General features: G+C 41.5%; 1 protein-coding gene across 1 annotated transcript; it reads left to right on the top strand.

Moving 5' to 3' along the window:
• Nucleotides 1-2,314: 2,314 nt before the first annotated feature.
• On the top strand, nucleotides 2,315-15,768 carry LOC127968746 (DNA-directed RNA polymerase II subunit RPB1). The gene is made up of 28 exons (XM_052570082.1): nucleotides 2,315-2,653; nucleotides 3,571-3,703; nucleotides 3,791-3,927; nucleotides 4,064-4,237; nucleotides 4,326-4,607; nucleotides 4,726-4,887; nucleotides 5,305-5,525; nucleotides 5,648-5,780; nucleotides 5,871-5,995; nucleotides 6,207-6,417; nucleotides 6,511-6,720; nucleotides 6,801-6,969; nucleotides 7,055-7,149; nucleotides 7,881-8,084; nucleotides 8,192-8,414; nucleotides 8,572-8,755; nucleotides 8,983-9,154; nucleotides 9,287-9,392; nucleotides 9,862-10,067; nucleotides 10,183-10,654; nucleotides 10,769-10,869; nucleotides 10,963-11,067; nucleotides 11,299-11,481; nucleotides 11,568-11,771; nucleotides 11,855-12,041; nucleotides 12,131-12,244; nucleotides 12,362-12,511; nucleotides 12,632-15,768. Exons 1-28 carry the CDS (start codon nucleotides 2,567-2,569, stop codon nucleotides 13,777-13,779), a joined length of 5,898 nt encoding a protein of 1,965 aa, XP_052426042.1. The 5' UTR covers nucleotides 2,315-2,566; the 3' UTR covers nucleotides 13,780-15,768.
• Nucleotides 15,769-16,179: the final 411 nt, after the last annotated feature.

Below are 16,179 nucleotides of genomic sequence, written 5' to 3'. Positions count from 1 at the left end.
ATTTAATAACTGCGTCACAGTGATCTCATTTTTGTGAAAGGTTTTTACGGTTAACCTCATGCTAATGTTAGCTAGCTCGGGCTCGTTTCACTTTAGTCTGGAGTTACGCAACTCGGCTTCTCTTCTACCCTGTAAACCCGCCCAAGTACACAAGCACTAGACTCCATGTTTGTTCATCTCACTGCCACTGTACCCGCCATACACGACAAGATCCCTCAAATCCCATGTTCATTTGGGGTTATTTCTAAGCAAGGATTAGATTTAAGCGATGAGACCGATTCAGATAGACTGAGAGACAACATATATCCACATTAAAGAACAATGAGGTTTTGACTGTAAACCTATTCGGACTAAACAGACCCAAGATCTCATATTTATCCACAAAAGCAGAATATTAAGCCAATTTCCCGATACATGTGGTTTCAAAGAAGTCGATTTGGGTTCAATATCAGTTACAACCAAGCTCTTGTACCATTATCCGATTAGCTTTGTAGATATGACCACTATGAACCAACTCTTTTCGGCTATAAATCATCTTTCTGTTTTAAGAAATCGGTGTTTATTATATTATATATGTTCATTATATAATCGGAAACCGATTCCAACATTAGAAAACCTAATCTTTTTAATGAAAATAACGTTACATTCACAGCCATCCAAGCTCAATGCTAACAGGCAATCATGAACGTGATATAAAACATGATCTGTTAAAAAGCCACATCTTCGTCTGAGACCACACACAGACAAGACCAAGATAAACACAAATAGCCTTTTTAAAAACTAAAATTGCTAAAAAATAAATAAAGTAGTTAATGTTCCTGTAACATTCTGATACATTTATTGTGTCTGTATTAATATGTAACTAAGAGACCAATTCAAGTATAAAATTTGACCGAACCTATATGAACTATATCAAGGTTTTTTTTCCTCCATATTTTTTTTATAAAACCATCTGTCTACACCGTAGCCTATAATGTATTTAATCCATAACATGTAGACGAATAATGCTGGCTATTTACCCTAATATAAACCTATATAAATCAATAACACAAATATACACACTCACATTTTAAAGATGTAAACTAACATTTCAGACAAAACAAATTTAAACGGGAGCCGTTTAATGTTCACATTCCTCAAAGAATGGCGGCTAACAAACGAGCAGAAGCTCACAACAGTCGCTAGGTAACATCAAGTTACATTACTACACACTCTTGGTTACACTCTAGAACTACGAGAATAATAAACTATATTAGATTATCAAATGAAATCATTTACGAACTACAGATTTGCGATTATTTTTTTAAAGAAAATCGGTAACCAGAAAACGTAAGCTAGCGCCTTTTTGTAGAACAACATGGCCTAGATGTACAATTCTATTTTTTTATTTTACAGTGAGCTACAATGGGATTCTAATTCTCAAAATAGTTAAAAAATAACATCGGAGGTTTTAAACATCAAAGTTTCTCGAATGTTTTCATTGAAAATGCATGGTCTGAAACCCCAGGCTTTTAGCGGAGTTTCCAGCTGATCATACCGAAAAAAGCACGTGCCGTCCAGCCAGTGTATTACTCGACCTCGTGGATTCTTGCATTTTCCCGTAGAACTCAAATAAAATAAGGAAAATCATAATAAACATTTCTATAAATATGAATAAGCGTAGAAAACAAAAATAGATTCAGAATTTGAATTACATAAAAATCATATTTAAAACAAAAATAACGGCGTTAATCCTCGATGGTAGGTGTAGGCCTCTCACACGAGCTTCTTTTCCAGCACTGTTAGCTGATCCAGAGCGAGACGGACGGAACAGCGCAGGTTTTTTTTATTTTTGTTCAGAGGGTGAAAAAATATCAGTCGGGTAAAATCGGCAATGCTCGTAAAAAAGGCGGGCAGTAAGAAAGTTATTTTACCGCCGTCAAAGCGTTGGTTGCGATTGGTCTAATGCTCCCTGCTCATGAATATTACGAGAACGTTTGACCAATAATGTTTTACATTGACGAATGTTATTGAATATTCATGAATAATGTGTCCATGGATCCACCCTCGGTTTTTACGGGCCAATAGAATCTCTTCATACGTCTTGTTCCGCCTCCGCCTACATAGGATTCGCCGGAACCAAAAGCGAACAACTCCATTGGTTCTGCGTCAACTTTAATGAATTATTCATATGTTCCAGCCTCGCGGCCAATAAGCGCACAGAGAGATCGATCCATAACCCGCCCTCTGACTGTTCAGCCCCTGCCAAGTAGGCTGTGTAAACCTGTAGCAAAGCGTACAGTCTATATAAAGCCGTGTGAGAACAGTTTTCTCTCAGATGCGCTTAGAGCGCACTGGAGAGTAGATCGGGGAAAGGGAAGGGGATAGCTGGTTGCTACAATAGCTAGTATATAAACACAAATTTAAAAGCACGTTGACTAGCAAGATACGGTGGTCACTGGGAAACCGCCATCGGACGAGTTCCGGTCACCATTGGGTGCCAGGAGAGTCTTGGTGGCGTTTCAGAGGTGTTCCTTCTTTACAAAGCGGCGTGCCGGGGGAGGACGCGTCTCTTTGAATAGACAGGATGCACGGACCGCCTTCCAGCGACAGCGCATGCCCATTGCGCCTCATCAAGAGAGTGCAATTCGGCGTCCTCAGCCCTGATGAACTTGTAGGTTTTGCTCTTGAGAGGGGGTATTCTCTTAATTCTTTGAGTACTATTGTCTTACTCAAATCAACATCGTGTTAAACTCATTAAATACGGATATTAACATACAGTGTCTTTTGTGAACTTGTGTTTTGCTAACTTAGCCGGCTAGCCACTTCTTCCTCAGTAAGAGCATGTGTTTAGAAAGTTGAAGGAACACTACACAAGAGTCCTGCTGTAACATTTAGCAGTAAGACACTGAAAGCCTTGTTTGAAGTTATACAGTTTTAACTTCTTGTAACATTTTGTTATTTGTTACTTTTATGTGACAATTATGGAGTCACATGGCAGACCCAGAGTTAATCCCATGTTTCCACATTGTTCCCTATGTCTCCCTTACTGGCAATAAAATGTACAATTTTTATATGCATGCTTTCGTTTATTTAAACTCAAATACGTTCAGTTTGCAAAGTGCACTTATATTTTGAAATAAATGACGAACAAATGTCATGTTTCAATGTTGAGCTGTAATGCATTTTCTTTAGACAGCGAGGCTAACTAACTTGGTTTTATTCGATAATGTGTAAATTAAGGACCTATACCTCTTTTTATTTTTTTATAATGAATGCAGGGTTGAGCAATCTTTTGACACTTTTTGTCATTTAGATGGTTATTGTGTTAAAAGGGTGCAGCATGTATTGTAAAGAAACCCACTATAAATACTACTATTAAACCATTGTTACGTTTCAAATTAAAATGTTTAAAAATGCTAAATGCATAATTGACACATGGCATCTGAACTATTGCTTTTTGCAAACTTAACTGTTGCATTTCATGTATTTACAAAAAATATGTATACTTTGAGTGTACATTTAGTGTCCAAATATTTTTTCTATTGTTGTGAAAATGTACAACACTTTAATGCTGTTTATCATTTTCAGAAACGGATGTCCGTTACTGAAGGGGGCATCAAGTACCCTGAGACCACAGAAGGAGGACGCCCTAAACTGGGGGGACTTATGGACCCCCGGCAAGGGGTAATTGAAAGGTCAGGCAGATGCCAGACGTGTGCAGGTATGTTCATAAACTGATATTTATCAGTCTTGCTTATTGTTAAGCATTTAAAGCTGAACATCTGCTTATTTGCTTGTTGTCATTCAGGCAACATGACTGAGTGTCCTGGTCATTTTGGTCACATTGAGTTGGCTAAGCCAGTCTTTCATGTTGGCTTCATCACAAAGATCATGAAGGTCCTCCGATGTGTCTGCTTCTTCTGTTCAAAACTGCTTGTGGACTCGGTATGCCATATTTTCAGTTTGCCTTGTGTGATGCATTCGATTGTTAAAATTTTTGTCTCTTGTTCTTCTGATCTAGTTCTTTTTGTCAAATAGTTTTGTAGTGTATTTAAACTTCTCCTAATTTTGTTTTATCCAGAACAATCCAAAAATCAAAGACATCTTAACCAAGTCGAAGGGGCAGCCACGGAAGCGTCTGACCCACGTCTATGACCTCTGTAAAGGCAAAAACATTTGTGAGGGTGGAGAGGAGATGGACAACAAGTTTGGAGTGGAGCAGCAGGAGACTGAAGAAGACCTCACTAAAGAGAAGGTAAACCCCTAAAACACACAGGCCAGTTTGAAACTTTCCAGCTTGCTCTGGAAGTTTTCAAACTGATTTTGAACTTTTAATTCTCAAGGGTCATGGAGGCTGTGGCAGGTACCAGCCACGTATCCGTCGCTCTGGCCTGGAGCTGTATGCTGAGTGGAAGCACGTGAACGAAGACTCGCAGGAGAAGAAGATTCTTCTCAGCCCTGAACGTGTGCATGAGATCTTCAAACGCATTTCGGATGAAGAGGACATGATCTTGGGCATGGACCCCAAATATGCCCGTCCCGAGTGGATGATTGTCACGGTGTTGCCCGTGCCTCCACTTGCTGTGAGACCAGCTGTGGTCATGCAGGGCTCTGCTAGAAACCAAGTAAGCAAAGCATTTCTTATTAAACAGTGTGAAAGAAGTTGTATGCATTTCATAATACTGATAGCTGTTAGATATATATCAATTTAAAAAATATATATATATATATTTTTCTCCTTAGGATGATTTAACACACAAGTTGGCGGATATTGTGAAGATCAATAACCAGCTGAAGCGAAATGAGCAGAGTGGAGCTGCAGCGCATGTTATAGCAGAGGATGTCAAGCTGCTTCAGTTCCACGTGGCCACCATGGTAGACAATGAACTGCCAGGTCTACCTAGGGTAAGATGTACACTACACCTTAGGAGATCTGAGAAGCAACAGATATATTCTTATTAACAGTGATCACATTAAGTCAATATTTAATAATAAATTCACTACTAAAGATTTATCTGTAACTTGTTGTTATAGAATTTACATGGAATCTAATTGCTATAGAAGTTGTATTGGTTAAAAATGAAATGCATTTGTAAAAAAAAAAAAAAAAAATGCATTATTATTAACAAATAATGCTTTTATAATAAAATGCAATTGTGTGAGAAAATTCTGGGTACACAAAAAAAAAAAAAGACTGCTGCATGATGCATTGATACCTGGTGCAGCCAGTTAAAACATTTGCTATCTGATCATCTGCAGTTATGTAGTATGGGACGATTTGTAAAATATTAATGACGATTTTGCTCTATGCTCTTGATTCAGGCAATGCAAAAGTCTGGTCGTCCGCTAAAATCTATCAAGCAGAGGCTAAAAGGTAAAGAAGGACGTGTCCGAGGTAATCTGATGGGGAAGCGTGTCGATTTCTCCGCCCGAACTGTCATCACGCCAGACCCCAACCTGCAGATCGACCAGGTGGGCGTTCCCCGTTCCATCGCCGCAAACATGACCTTTCCTGAGATTGTCACACCCTTTAACATTGACAGGTAATGTTAGTTTTTTTTTTTATCTCTTTCCTGAATAATATTTTAGAGTTCTCTAAAAGAGCTCTTTAACCCAGTGCTCTCAAATTCTTTTAAATTTTATTATTTATTTTTTTACTTTACAGACTCCAAGAGCTTGTGAGGAGAGGTAACAGTCAGTACCCTGGAGCCAAATATATTATCAGAGACAACGGAGACAGAATTGACCTGCGATTCCACCCTAAACCAAGTGACCTTCACCTTCAGATTGGATACAAAGTCAGTTTTTTTTTGTTTAATGTAAGAAATTAATGTGATTTTCAGTTACAGTGAGCACAGCATTTAAAACCTTGATTGTTTTCTTTCTAGGTGGAACGACACATGTGTGACGGAGACATTATTGTGTTCAACCGACAGCCGACGCTTCACAAAATGTCTATGATGGGCCACAGAGTGCGAATCTTGCCTTGGTCAACATTTCGACTCAACCTCAGGTGCACTGGGTTTATGAGACTTGATCCGTCGCGTTATTTGTAGATTGATATGTGGGCAAGCAATATACTGATTTTGTGTAATACATCATTAGTTATAATTGCTGAAATTGTTACAAATCCATAGTGAAAACGAATGGTCAGATTTAGCACCATTGCTCTAATAGAAGTGTTTTGACTTTGTTTTAAAAGAGAAAATCCTTTTCACTTCTAGTGTAACAACTCCATACAATGCTGACTTTGACGGCGATGAGATGAACCTGCACTTGCCACAGTCCCTGGAGACCCGTGCTGAGATCCAAGAGCTGGCCATGGTGCCTCGTATGATTGTCACACCACAGTCCAACAGACCTGTCATGGGTATTGTGCAGGACACACTGACAGCTGTGCGCAAGTTCACCAAGAGAGACGTCTTCTTGGAGAGGGTGAGTTTACAAAGCTGTGGTACCAAATTATGAAGCTGTTAGGTTGCATAGGTACATGAGATGGATGCTAATCATTTTGTGTGCTTCATTTAGGGTGAGGTGATGAACCTCCTCATGTTTCTCTCCACATGGGACGGCAAAGTGCCCCAGCCAGCTATCTTGAAGCCTCGACCTCTCTGGACTGGCAAACAGATCTTCAGCTTGATCATCCCTGGGCACATTAATGCCATCCGCACACACAGCACTCACCCCGATGAAGAGGACAGCGGCCCTTACAAACACATCTCCCCCGGAGACACTAAGGTGCAGTAGTGCAGCCCAAATGTGGATCTAGTTTTTGTGCAAAAGAAAGTTTGTTCTCATTCATTAATCTCATTTTGCAGGTGATTGTGGAGAACGGTGAGCTGATCATGGGGATCCTGTGTAAGAAGTCATTGGGAACCTCCGCTGGCTCTCTTGTCCATATCTCATACCTTGAGATGGGCCATGACATCACACGACTCTTCTATTCTAACATCCAGACTGTCGTCAACAACTGGCTGCTCATTGAGGGTAAAAAAAAGAAAAGACTTGATATTTGCACAAACAAACAGTTTTGGTCCTTATTCGTTTATTTACAACAACTTGTCTGCTTCAGGTCACTCTATTGGTATTGGAGACTCCATTGCCGATAAGTCGACATATCAGGACATTCAAAACACGATTAAGAAAGCCAAACAGGATGTGATAGAGGTGAGTTGACAGATATGATGTGATGAATGAAGACCAGGGGTCAGAGATGGCGTTCAATTAAAGAAATTTATTGAAGAACATGGTTTGTAGTTTCATCAGCAGAAGTCCGCTTCAGTACTCTGGAGTTCGTAGGCCATTCTGCATACATTTCAAAATCAACAGCAGCTTATACCCTGACAGAGGATACTAATTGTGTCAATGTCAACAAAATTCTGATTGGTTCCCAAACCTAGATAAACTTAGTTTCCACACATAGACGTAAACGATTTTGGAGACAAGTGATCCGAGGTCAGACGCAAGGCATCTCTCCAAAGATGTATATCTGATACACTGGACATTGGCAGTTGAATGTTTGTCCTGGGACTGTCTGAGCTTCACCCTGTACAGACAGATACTAATACACATACGCAGAAAACTTATCAGAACTTCAAGGCTGCCTAGCCCTAGCTAGAATTTTATCATTATGGTTCGTTACAACACACACACACTATGAAGTCATCTTAGAGAGTAGAAGTACAGCATAAAGCAGGATTCTTTAATATCTCATAAGCGCACATAAGATTAAACCATTCACTCTTGCCATAACTTCATAATAACTTTCATAAATTAATATCAATATGAAGGATATGGCAACTCTGCATCCACTCCTTGTTTTAGGTATTTATAAATACACAACAGACTGTTGCTTTTGTACATGAATTCAGTTGTGCTCCATGATTTCTTCCTCACAGGTCATTGAGAAAGCCCACAACAATGAGTTGGAGCCCACCCCAGGTAACACTCTGAGACAGACCTTTGAGAACCAGGTCAACCGCATTCTGAACGATGCTCGAGACAAGACTGGATCCTCTGCCCAGAAGTCATTGTCTGAGTACAACAATTTCAAATCCATGGTGGTGGCTGGTTCAAAAGGCTCTAAAATTAACATTTCTCAGGTGAGAGAAGACCGTAGATGGTGTCTTTTTATCTTGAAATAGTTCAAAAGCACGTTCAGGAGTTTTTTCACAATCTCTGTATTTGTTCTTTCTCTTCTCCCGTTTAGGTTATTGCTGTGGTGGGGCAGCAGAACGTTGAGGGTAAGCGAATCCCCTTTGGTTTCAAGCACCGGACTCTCCCTCACTTCATTAAAGATGACTATGGTCCAGAGAGTAGAGGCTTCGTAGAAAACTCCTATCTGGCTGGTCTCACACCAACTGAGTTTTTCTTTCACGCCATGGGAGGCAGAGAGGGTCTGATCGACACAGCTGTCAAAACTGCTGAGACAGGTAATGGACTGAGCAGCAATTGAGGGCAAATACTAAATGTAATCTGAACTTCTAGTCTTCTAAGTAAGATGTTATGTGCAATTGTCATCAGATTAGTTTTCGTTAAAGCCTGAAACTGTCTTCAAACTTCGTTTTGATGAAACTCCTATTCCTTCAGGTTATATTCAGCGTCGTCTGATCAAGTCTATGGAGTCTGTTATGGTAAAGTATGATGCTACAGTCAGAAACTCCATTAACCAAGTTGTCCAGCTGAGGTATGGAGAGGATGGTCTGGCAGGAGAGGCTGTGGAGTTCCAGAACATGGCTACCCTTAAGCCATCCCACAAAGCCTTTGAGAAGAAGTGAGTTCTGTTCTGTCAAGTATATGCAGTAAAATTATATATTGCCACCAATTTAAACTAAGTAATATAATCAATATAGTCATATTAACTAAAATCAACAAGAACATGGATAGCAAGCTATTTAGGAGTCTGCTTTCAAGTCTTCTCAGGTCATGGTTGATCATCAGCTCAGAGCTCAACTGACTAACGTCACTGATCTAACGTTCTGCCTCTCTTTAATTGCACAGGTTCAAGTTTGACTACGCCAATGACAGAGCTCTCCGCCGCACTCTACAGGAAGATGTGGTGAAAGATGTGTTGACCAATGCCCATGTCCAGAGTGCTCTAGAGAGAGAGTATGAGAAGATGAAGGAAGACCGAGAAATCTTGAGGGCCATTTTCCCCACAGGAGACAGCAAGGTCTGACCCTTAAGAGTACCATTTTAAGTGCCATCAATATCCATATTCCCTTCTTTTTACATCTCAAAGCATTAATATCACTATTTGGACACTTCTGTATAATGTCATAAACCCAAACCATGTTTTCCATAGGTGGTACTACCGTGCAATTTGGCCAGAATGATCTGGAATGCTCAGAAGATTTTCCGCATCAATCCTCGAACACCAACTGACCTTAACCCAGCACGAGTAGTGGAAGGTGGGTTTTGTACTTTGCGCCTATAAAGGGATTTTATTTAGGCATCTTATAACTAACTTTTTATTTTGACTTGCACGCTATATACACCCCTTTAACTGACTTAAGGCTATCTGCATTTGAGCGGGTCTCCCAGCTAAATAAAGACTCCTGCTTGTGGTAGCTAAATAAAGCCTGCTGACGACTGATCCCTGTAGCTTACCACTGTCTTGTGGCAGACCTGTGCAAGCTGATTATAAAGGCCACAGTTACATCTTTGCATACGTGTTGACTGAAGACCTGATTCCAAACTTATGCTCTTGACAAATCTGCACCTTTAAGAGATTTACATTTTATGTAGCCCTAACCAATATGGCTGTTTTACCTTGTCATTATAGTGGTGGCACTAACCATTTCTTGTTGTTGTTATTATTGGAGTGAGCTTTGCCTTGTAACGATAGCACATGGCTATTTGCTCTCTTTTTTTATGCAGGAGTTCATGAGTTGAGTAAGAAGCTGGTGATCGTAAATGGTGAAGACCAGTTAAGCAGGCAAGCCCAGGAGAACGCCACTCTGCTGTTCAACATCCACCTGCGCTCCACGCTGTGCTCCAAGCGAATGACTGAGGAGTTCCGTCTTAGCACAGAGGCTTTTGATTGGCTGCTGGGAGAGATAGAGTCCAAATTTAACCAGTCCATTGTAAGTAATGCTTGCTTAGTTACTGCACCTGCAAAAAAAAAAAAAAAAGAGAGAAAATGTGGAGTAATCTAGTTTCATCAAATCGTCAAAAGCAGGATGCTTTGTTTTTCCTCAGGCTCACCCTGGTGAGATGGTAGGTGCTCTGGCTGCCCAGTCTCTGGGAGAGCCTGCTACTCAGATGACCCTGAACACATTCCACTACGCCGGTGTGTCCGCCAAAAACGTCACTCTTGGTGTGCCTCGACTCAAAGAGCTTATCAACATCTCCAAGCGACCCAAGACCCCCTCCTTGACCGTCTTTCTCCTGGGCCAAGCGGCCCGTGACGCAGAGAGGGCCAAAGATATTCTGTGTCGTTTGGAGCACACAACCTTGCGTAAGGTCACTGCCAACACAGCCATTTATTATGACCCCAACCCTCAGAACACTGTGGTGACTGAGGATCAGGAGTGGGTCAACGTGTACTATGAGATGCCTGACTTCGATGTGACCCGCATTTCACCCTGGCTGCTGCGTATCGAGCTTGATCGCAAACACATGACTGACCGTAAACTGACAATGGAGCAAATCGCAGAGAAGATCAATGCAGGTGGGCTTGAGTTTATCATTGAATTAATGCATGTTGATACAACACTTTTAAATGGCAAACAGAATGGATGCTTAGGTGTTGTATAGTTTTCTGACTTAAATATTTGTCTCCAAGGATTTGGCGATGACCTTAACTGCATCTTCAATGATGACAATGCTGAGAAACTGGTTTTGCGAATCCGCATCATGAATAGTGACGAGAACAAGTTTCAAGAGGTAATTCGTTGTAATTTTAATCTTTGCTGGGGAGTACGTAACTGGCCTCTTTTCGCGCAATGTTAAATCGTAAATGTTGAATCTTGTGTCTAGGATGAGGAGGTAGTGGATAAGATGGATGACGATGTCTTCCTTCGCTGCATTGAATCGAACATGCTGACAGACATGACACTGCAAGGCATTGAGCAGATCAGCAAGGTATTTTTTTTTTTTCTTCCATCTTTTGACATTTCACTTCAGTAAATCTGAGAGCCTGTGTGGCAGTGCTGGTTCATCCAGAAAGGCACATGACGCTTACAAGCTCTGAACTAATAGGCAGTGCTAATTGGCATGCTCCTGAAACAAAAATAAAAGCTAACCGGACACTTTTAAATTGTGGACACAGATGGCCCTGAGATTGAGTTTTAATTTCTCCTGCCTTTTTTGTAGGTGTACATGCATCTACCACAGACTGACAACAAGAAAAAAATCATAATCACCGAAGAGGGAGAGTTTAAAGCTTTGCAAGAGTGGATCCTGGAAACTGATGGAGTCAGCCTCATGAGGGTTCTCAGTGAGAAGGATGTGGACCCTGTCAGAACCACCTCCAACGACATTGTGGAGATTTTCACTGTTAGAATTGTTTAAAAGCTCGTCTTAAGTTTGGAAACTATTAGGTTCTCAGATCAAATCCAGAAATGTCTGCTCTTCATCTGCAGGTTCTTGGTATTGAGGCTGTGCGTAAGGCTCTAGAAAGAGAGTTGTACCATGTCATCTCTTTTGATGGTTCTTACGTTAACTACCGCCATCTTGCCTTGCTGTGTGACACGATGACCTGCAGGGGTCACTTGATGGCCATCACTCGTCACGGTATCAACAGGCAGGACACTGGGCCGCTAATGAAGTGCTCTTTTGAAGAGACGGTGAGGCTTCGTTTAATGTTTAAAATGGTATTGTGGTTGAGCTTGTAAAGAAATCTTAAATGTTATCCCTTGCTCTTCTGTAGGTGGATGTGTTGATGGAAGCCTCATCTCATGGTGAATGTGACCCAATGAAAGGAGTGTCTGAGAATATCATGCTGGGGCAGCTGGCTCCTGCAGGCACTGGTTGCTTTGATCTGCTGTTGGATGCTGAGAAGTGCAAGTATGGTATGGAGATTCCCACCAACATCCCTGGTATCAGTGTTGCAGGACGTAAGTCAAACTTATTTTTTGAATGCTTAAACCTAATACTCTGTCCCCAAATTTAAACCTGTGGTTAATCATTGATTTTTCCACCACAGCGACGGGTATGTTCTTTGGCTCTGCCCCCAGTCCCATGAGTGGCATGTCTCCTGCCATGACTCCCTGGAACACAGGAGCCACTCCTGCATATGGTGCTTGGTCTCCCAGTGTTGGTGAGTGAAGAAATGCTACACACAGATTTGTTTTACTGCCACCCGTATTTATGGTGTATTATCTTGTGTATGTTTACATTTATCATTTCATGCCCTGTTCTTTTTTTCCCCATACAGGAAGTGGAATGACACCAGGTGCTGCAGGCTTCTCTCCCAGTGCTGCGTCTGATGCCAGCGGATTCTCACCTGGTTATTCTCCTGCCTGGTCTCCTACTCCCGGTTCTCCTGGATCCCCTGGACCAGCTAGCCCTTATATCCCCTCACCAGGTCTCTTTACTGTTTATTTTGGTCTTGTTCCGTTTTTAAGAATAATGGTCTTAGTTTACTTGGTTGTAATTGGCTGCTAATGTAATTGTTTTTTTTCTCTCCTTTTGTCTTTCTCAACAGGAGCCTTGTCTCCAAATTACTCTCCAACTTCTCCTGCCTACGAGCCTCGTTCTCCTGGTGGATACACCCCGCAGAGCCCTGGTTACTCTCCGACCTCTCCATCATACTCTCCGACTTCGCCATCTTATTCTCCCACCAGTCCAAACTACAGCCCCACATCTCCGTCCTACTCGCCCACATCTCCCTCCTACTCTCCAACTTCGCCGTCTTATTCTCCAACATCTCCAAGTTACTCTCCGACTTCACCTTCTTACTCTCCGACTTCGCCGTCTTACTCCCCGACTTCACCATCCTACTCTCCAACATCCCCCAGCTATAGCCCGACATCCCCCAGCTACAGCCCAACCTCACCGAGTTACAGCCCCACGTCTCCGTCTTATTCCCCAACTTCTCCATCTTATTCCCCGACCTCCCCCTCTTACTCTCCCACTTCTCCAAGCTACTCTCCAACCTCCCCGTCCTATTCCCCGACATCCCCGAGCTACAGTCCCACTTCGCCCAACTACACGCCCACCTCACCAAGTTACTCTCCAACCTCTCCATCTTACAGCCCCACCTCACCTTCCTACTCCCCCACCTCTCCCAATTATACTCCAACCAGTCCCAATTACTCCCCCACATCTCCTTCTTACTCCCCAACTTCACCGTCCTACTCTCCATCCAGTCCGCGTTACACCCCGCAGTCTCCCACCTACACCCCAAGCTCACCTTCTTACAGCCCAAGTTCTCCATCCTATTCCCCCACCTCCCCAAAATACACCCCCACCTCCCCCTCCTACAGTCCCAGCTCTCCCGAATATACCCCAACATCCCCCAAATATTCCCCCACTTCCCCAAAGTACTCTCCCACTTCGCCCAAATACAGTCCCACTTCTCCAACCTACTCCCCAACTACTCCCAAGTACAGCCCCACTTCCCCTACTTATTCTCCAACCTCTCCTACCTACACCCCAACCAGTCCCAAATATTCCCCCACCTCTCCGACTTACTCTCCAACTTCTCCAAAATACTCCCCCACTTCCCCTACCTACTCTCCAACTAGTCCGAAGGGCTCCACCTACAGCCCCACTTCTCCCGGCTACAGCCCCACCTCTCCAACCTACAGCCCCGCCATCAGCCCTGATGACAGCGATGAAGAAAATAATTAAAGATGGTTGGTGCCGGGGTTTGTCCCACTTCCCTTATGGGCACTCTGACCCTGGGATAAAGACTGAAGGAAAGCCACTCAGCTGGGGATGTTGTCATGTACAGGGAAGGCTGAGGAACCTGGGATCCCACATGTGACAACATCCTTTTTGATTTTTCTCTTTTGGACTTCATGAATTGTTCTTAAATAGCCTCACTAAACAGGCTTCAGTGGTTGCATCTGTTAGGTTAGAGGTTTGAACTACAAGCCAAACAAGGCTGCCTTTGTATAGACCGCTTTGGTCGCTCTAAGTTTAGAGGGAGAACCATTTCTCAAAGTTGGTGGAAAGATGCAAGAGATTGACTGCTTTCGGGGGAGAAAGACCATGCATTGTCCTCCTCTTTCCATCCAGTCATTTCTGCCTCCCTTTTTCTCAAATTCAGTGTTGGATGTAAAGGAAATTTAAGTATTGCCAAAAGCCTTCAAACAGAAAACAGTGGATTGTATCTGAAAAGTTTCAAATGAAACCTTGAAAAATCTCTATAACGTAAATGGAAAGGGGGAGAAACTGACCTTTCTCACATTTTACAGCTATTAGTTTCTTCCCCAGTGTAAATAAGCGCTTGCTCCCAGTTTTGATTCTTTATTCCAGCTCTGAACTGAGGACAGTTTAAATATTAATGTCGATTTTTCTGTCTAATTTGAGTTCTCTTATGAAAAATGTTATTTCTAAAGAAGCAGGAGGTTCAAAGTGGCTGTTTATTAGAAAACTTGTTGAAGCTGACACACATTGTGCAGATTTAAAAATGTCTTGTAATACTGTAGTCTATGTATGCCGGCCCATGACATGGGTAAAAGTCTTGTGTAGTGATTAACCCTCTTTAAGAATCAGAGAGGGGGAACAGATGCTTTATTTGAGGCATCAATTTTCTAGTCCATCGTCCCCAAAAGATGCAAGCCTTATCCTTCACCAGCATCTGCCCAGTAATTTACAATTTCAAAAAACTGCAAAAAAAAAATGGTAACCAGCGGTCTTGTACCTCTGAGTGTGAAATTGTGTCCTTTTTGGTTTTATTTTTCTTTTATCATGAGAGTGAGGCTGGAGCCCGGCTTTACATAAGATGCACCATGTTGATTTTTTTTTTTTTTTTTTTTTTTTATAATATATATAAACACCTAGGTTAAAATCTAATGAGTCCTTCCTTGTCCTCAGCACTCAACCCTTTAATGTAACAAGTGTATAATTGTTTTTTTCTGATATATGCATCATTACAATTGATAATCTATTGTGTGATTTACTGAGGAAAAGCATTTATTTTACACTTTTTCTTGCGCTGGCTTCATTGTTGTTGGGTCAGCTTTGCTTTTTGGATTAAGTGCTTGGGGAGAGGAGAATAGTGCAGTTTGGTTTGTTACCTTTCGAATATGCATATGTTTCATAGCTAAATTTCGTCAGCTGATTCTGAATCATCTTTTGCTCTAACAGTAGAGGGCGACAGAGACTGATTTGACTCGGGCGTTAGAGGCATTAGGATCTTTTTGAGTGTTACCTTTTTATAACCTGTGGTTGCCTCAAATTACTCTCCATCTGGACAGTGGTAGTTGCAGGAGGTTTTTTTGACTTGTAAAAGACTTTTGATGCTTTAGATTTAAGGCCTTAGATCGCATTGGGAAGAGCAGTTCTGACAGTCTCTTTAATGCCCTTGTTTGCCTTCAGTTTCATGGATGTTTCAAACAAGTCCAGTTAATACTCTATACCCAGGCTCCCAGTAAGTGTGTGTGTGTGTGTGTGTGTGTTTGTGTGTGTAAGTGGGTGTGCATGAAAGCGTAAATGGAAAAGACAGGGTTTTCTTGAGTTTGAGTAATAACCGGGTTGGGTTTATGGGGAAAGGAGAATTTAAATTAAGAGAAATTGCCACTGTATAGAAATCAATCTGATACTTCAATCTCTGTATCTATGTTTTGTTTGTTTTTTTTTGACTTGGAAAAAATAAAGTTTGACTAAACTATTGTTCGTGTTTTTACATCACTGTTGGGCTTGTGATTAACCTTAAAACAACAGTTTACCTGTAAATGAAAGTAATTTTTTTTGTGTTCCACTGAAGTTACATTACATACACATTTGAAACAAACAGTTTTTGTGTATAATGTTTATAATCAATGTTTTTAAGTGACCGTTTGTAAATTAAATTAATTACAGGGATAGTTCATCCAAAAATGAAAATTCTGTCATTACTCACCCGCAATGTGATGGAACTGTTCCCAGACCAAGAAACATAGTAAGAACATGATAAAAATCCATGTGACCTCAATGGTTCAACTATAACTCAAAGCTACAAGAATGTTTTGTTTTGAACACAAAAATCAGCAGCAATTCATTTCTGCGTGTGCAATCTATTCGATAACCACAGCAGCACGTTTC

This window comes from Carassius gibelio, chromosome B12, assembly GCF_023724105.1.
Source record: "Carassius gibelio isolate Cgi1373 ecotype wild population from Czech Republic chromosome B12, carGib1.2-hapl.c, whole genome shotgun sequence".
Lineage (NCBI taxonomy): Eukaryota > Metazoa > Chordata > Actinopteri > Cypriniformes > Cyprinidae > Carassius > Carassius gibelio.
This window is presented reverse-complemented; position numbering and strand designations above follow the sequence as displayed.

Excerpts from the sequence above, each read along its gene's own strand:
- LOC127968746 (XM_052570082.1), top strand. The coding sequence starts at position 2,567 with ATGCACGGACCGCCTTCCAGCGACAGCGCATGCCCATTGCGCCTCATC. Across the intron at positions 4,608-4,725 it reads AGGGCTCTGCTAGAAACCAA|GATGATTTAACACACAAGTT; the intron begins GTAAGCAAAGCA and ends TTTTCTCCTTAG. Across the intron at positions 6,970-7,054 it reads CAACTGGCTGCTCATTGAGG|GTCACTCTATTGGTATTGGA; the intron begins GTAAAAAAAAGA and ends TGTCTGCTTCAG.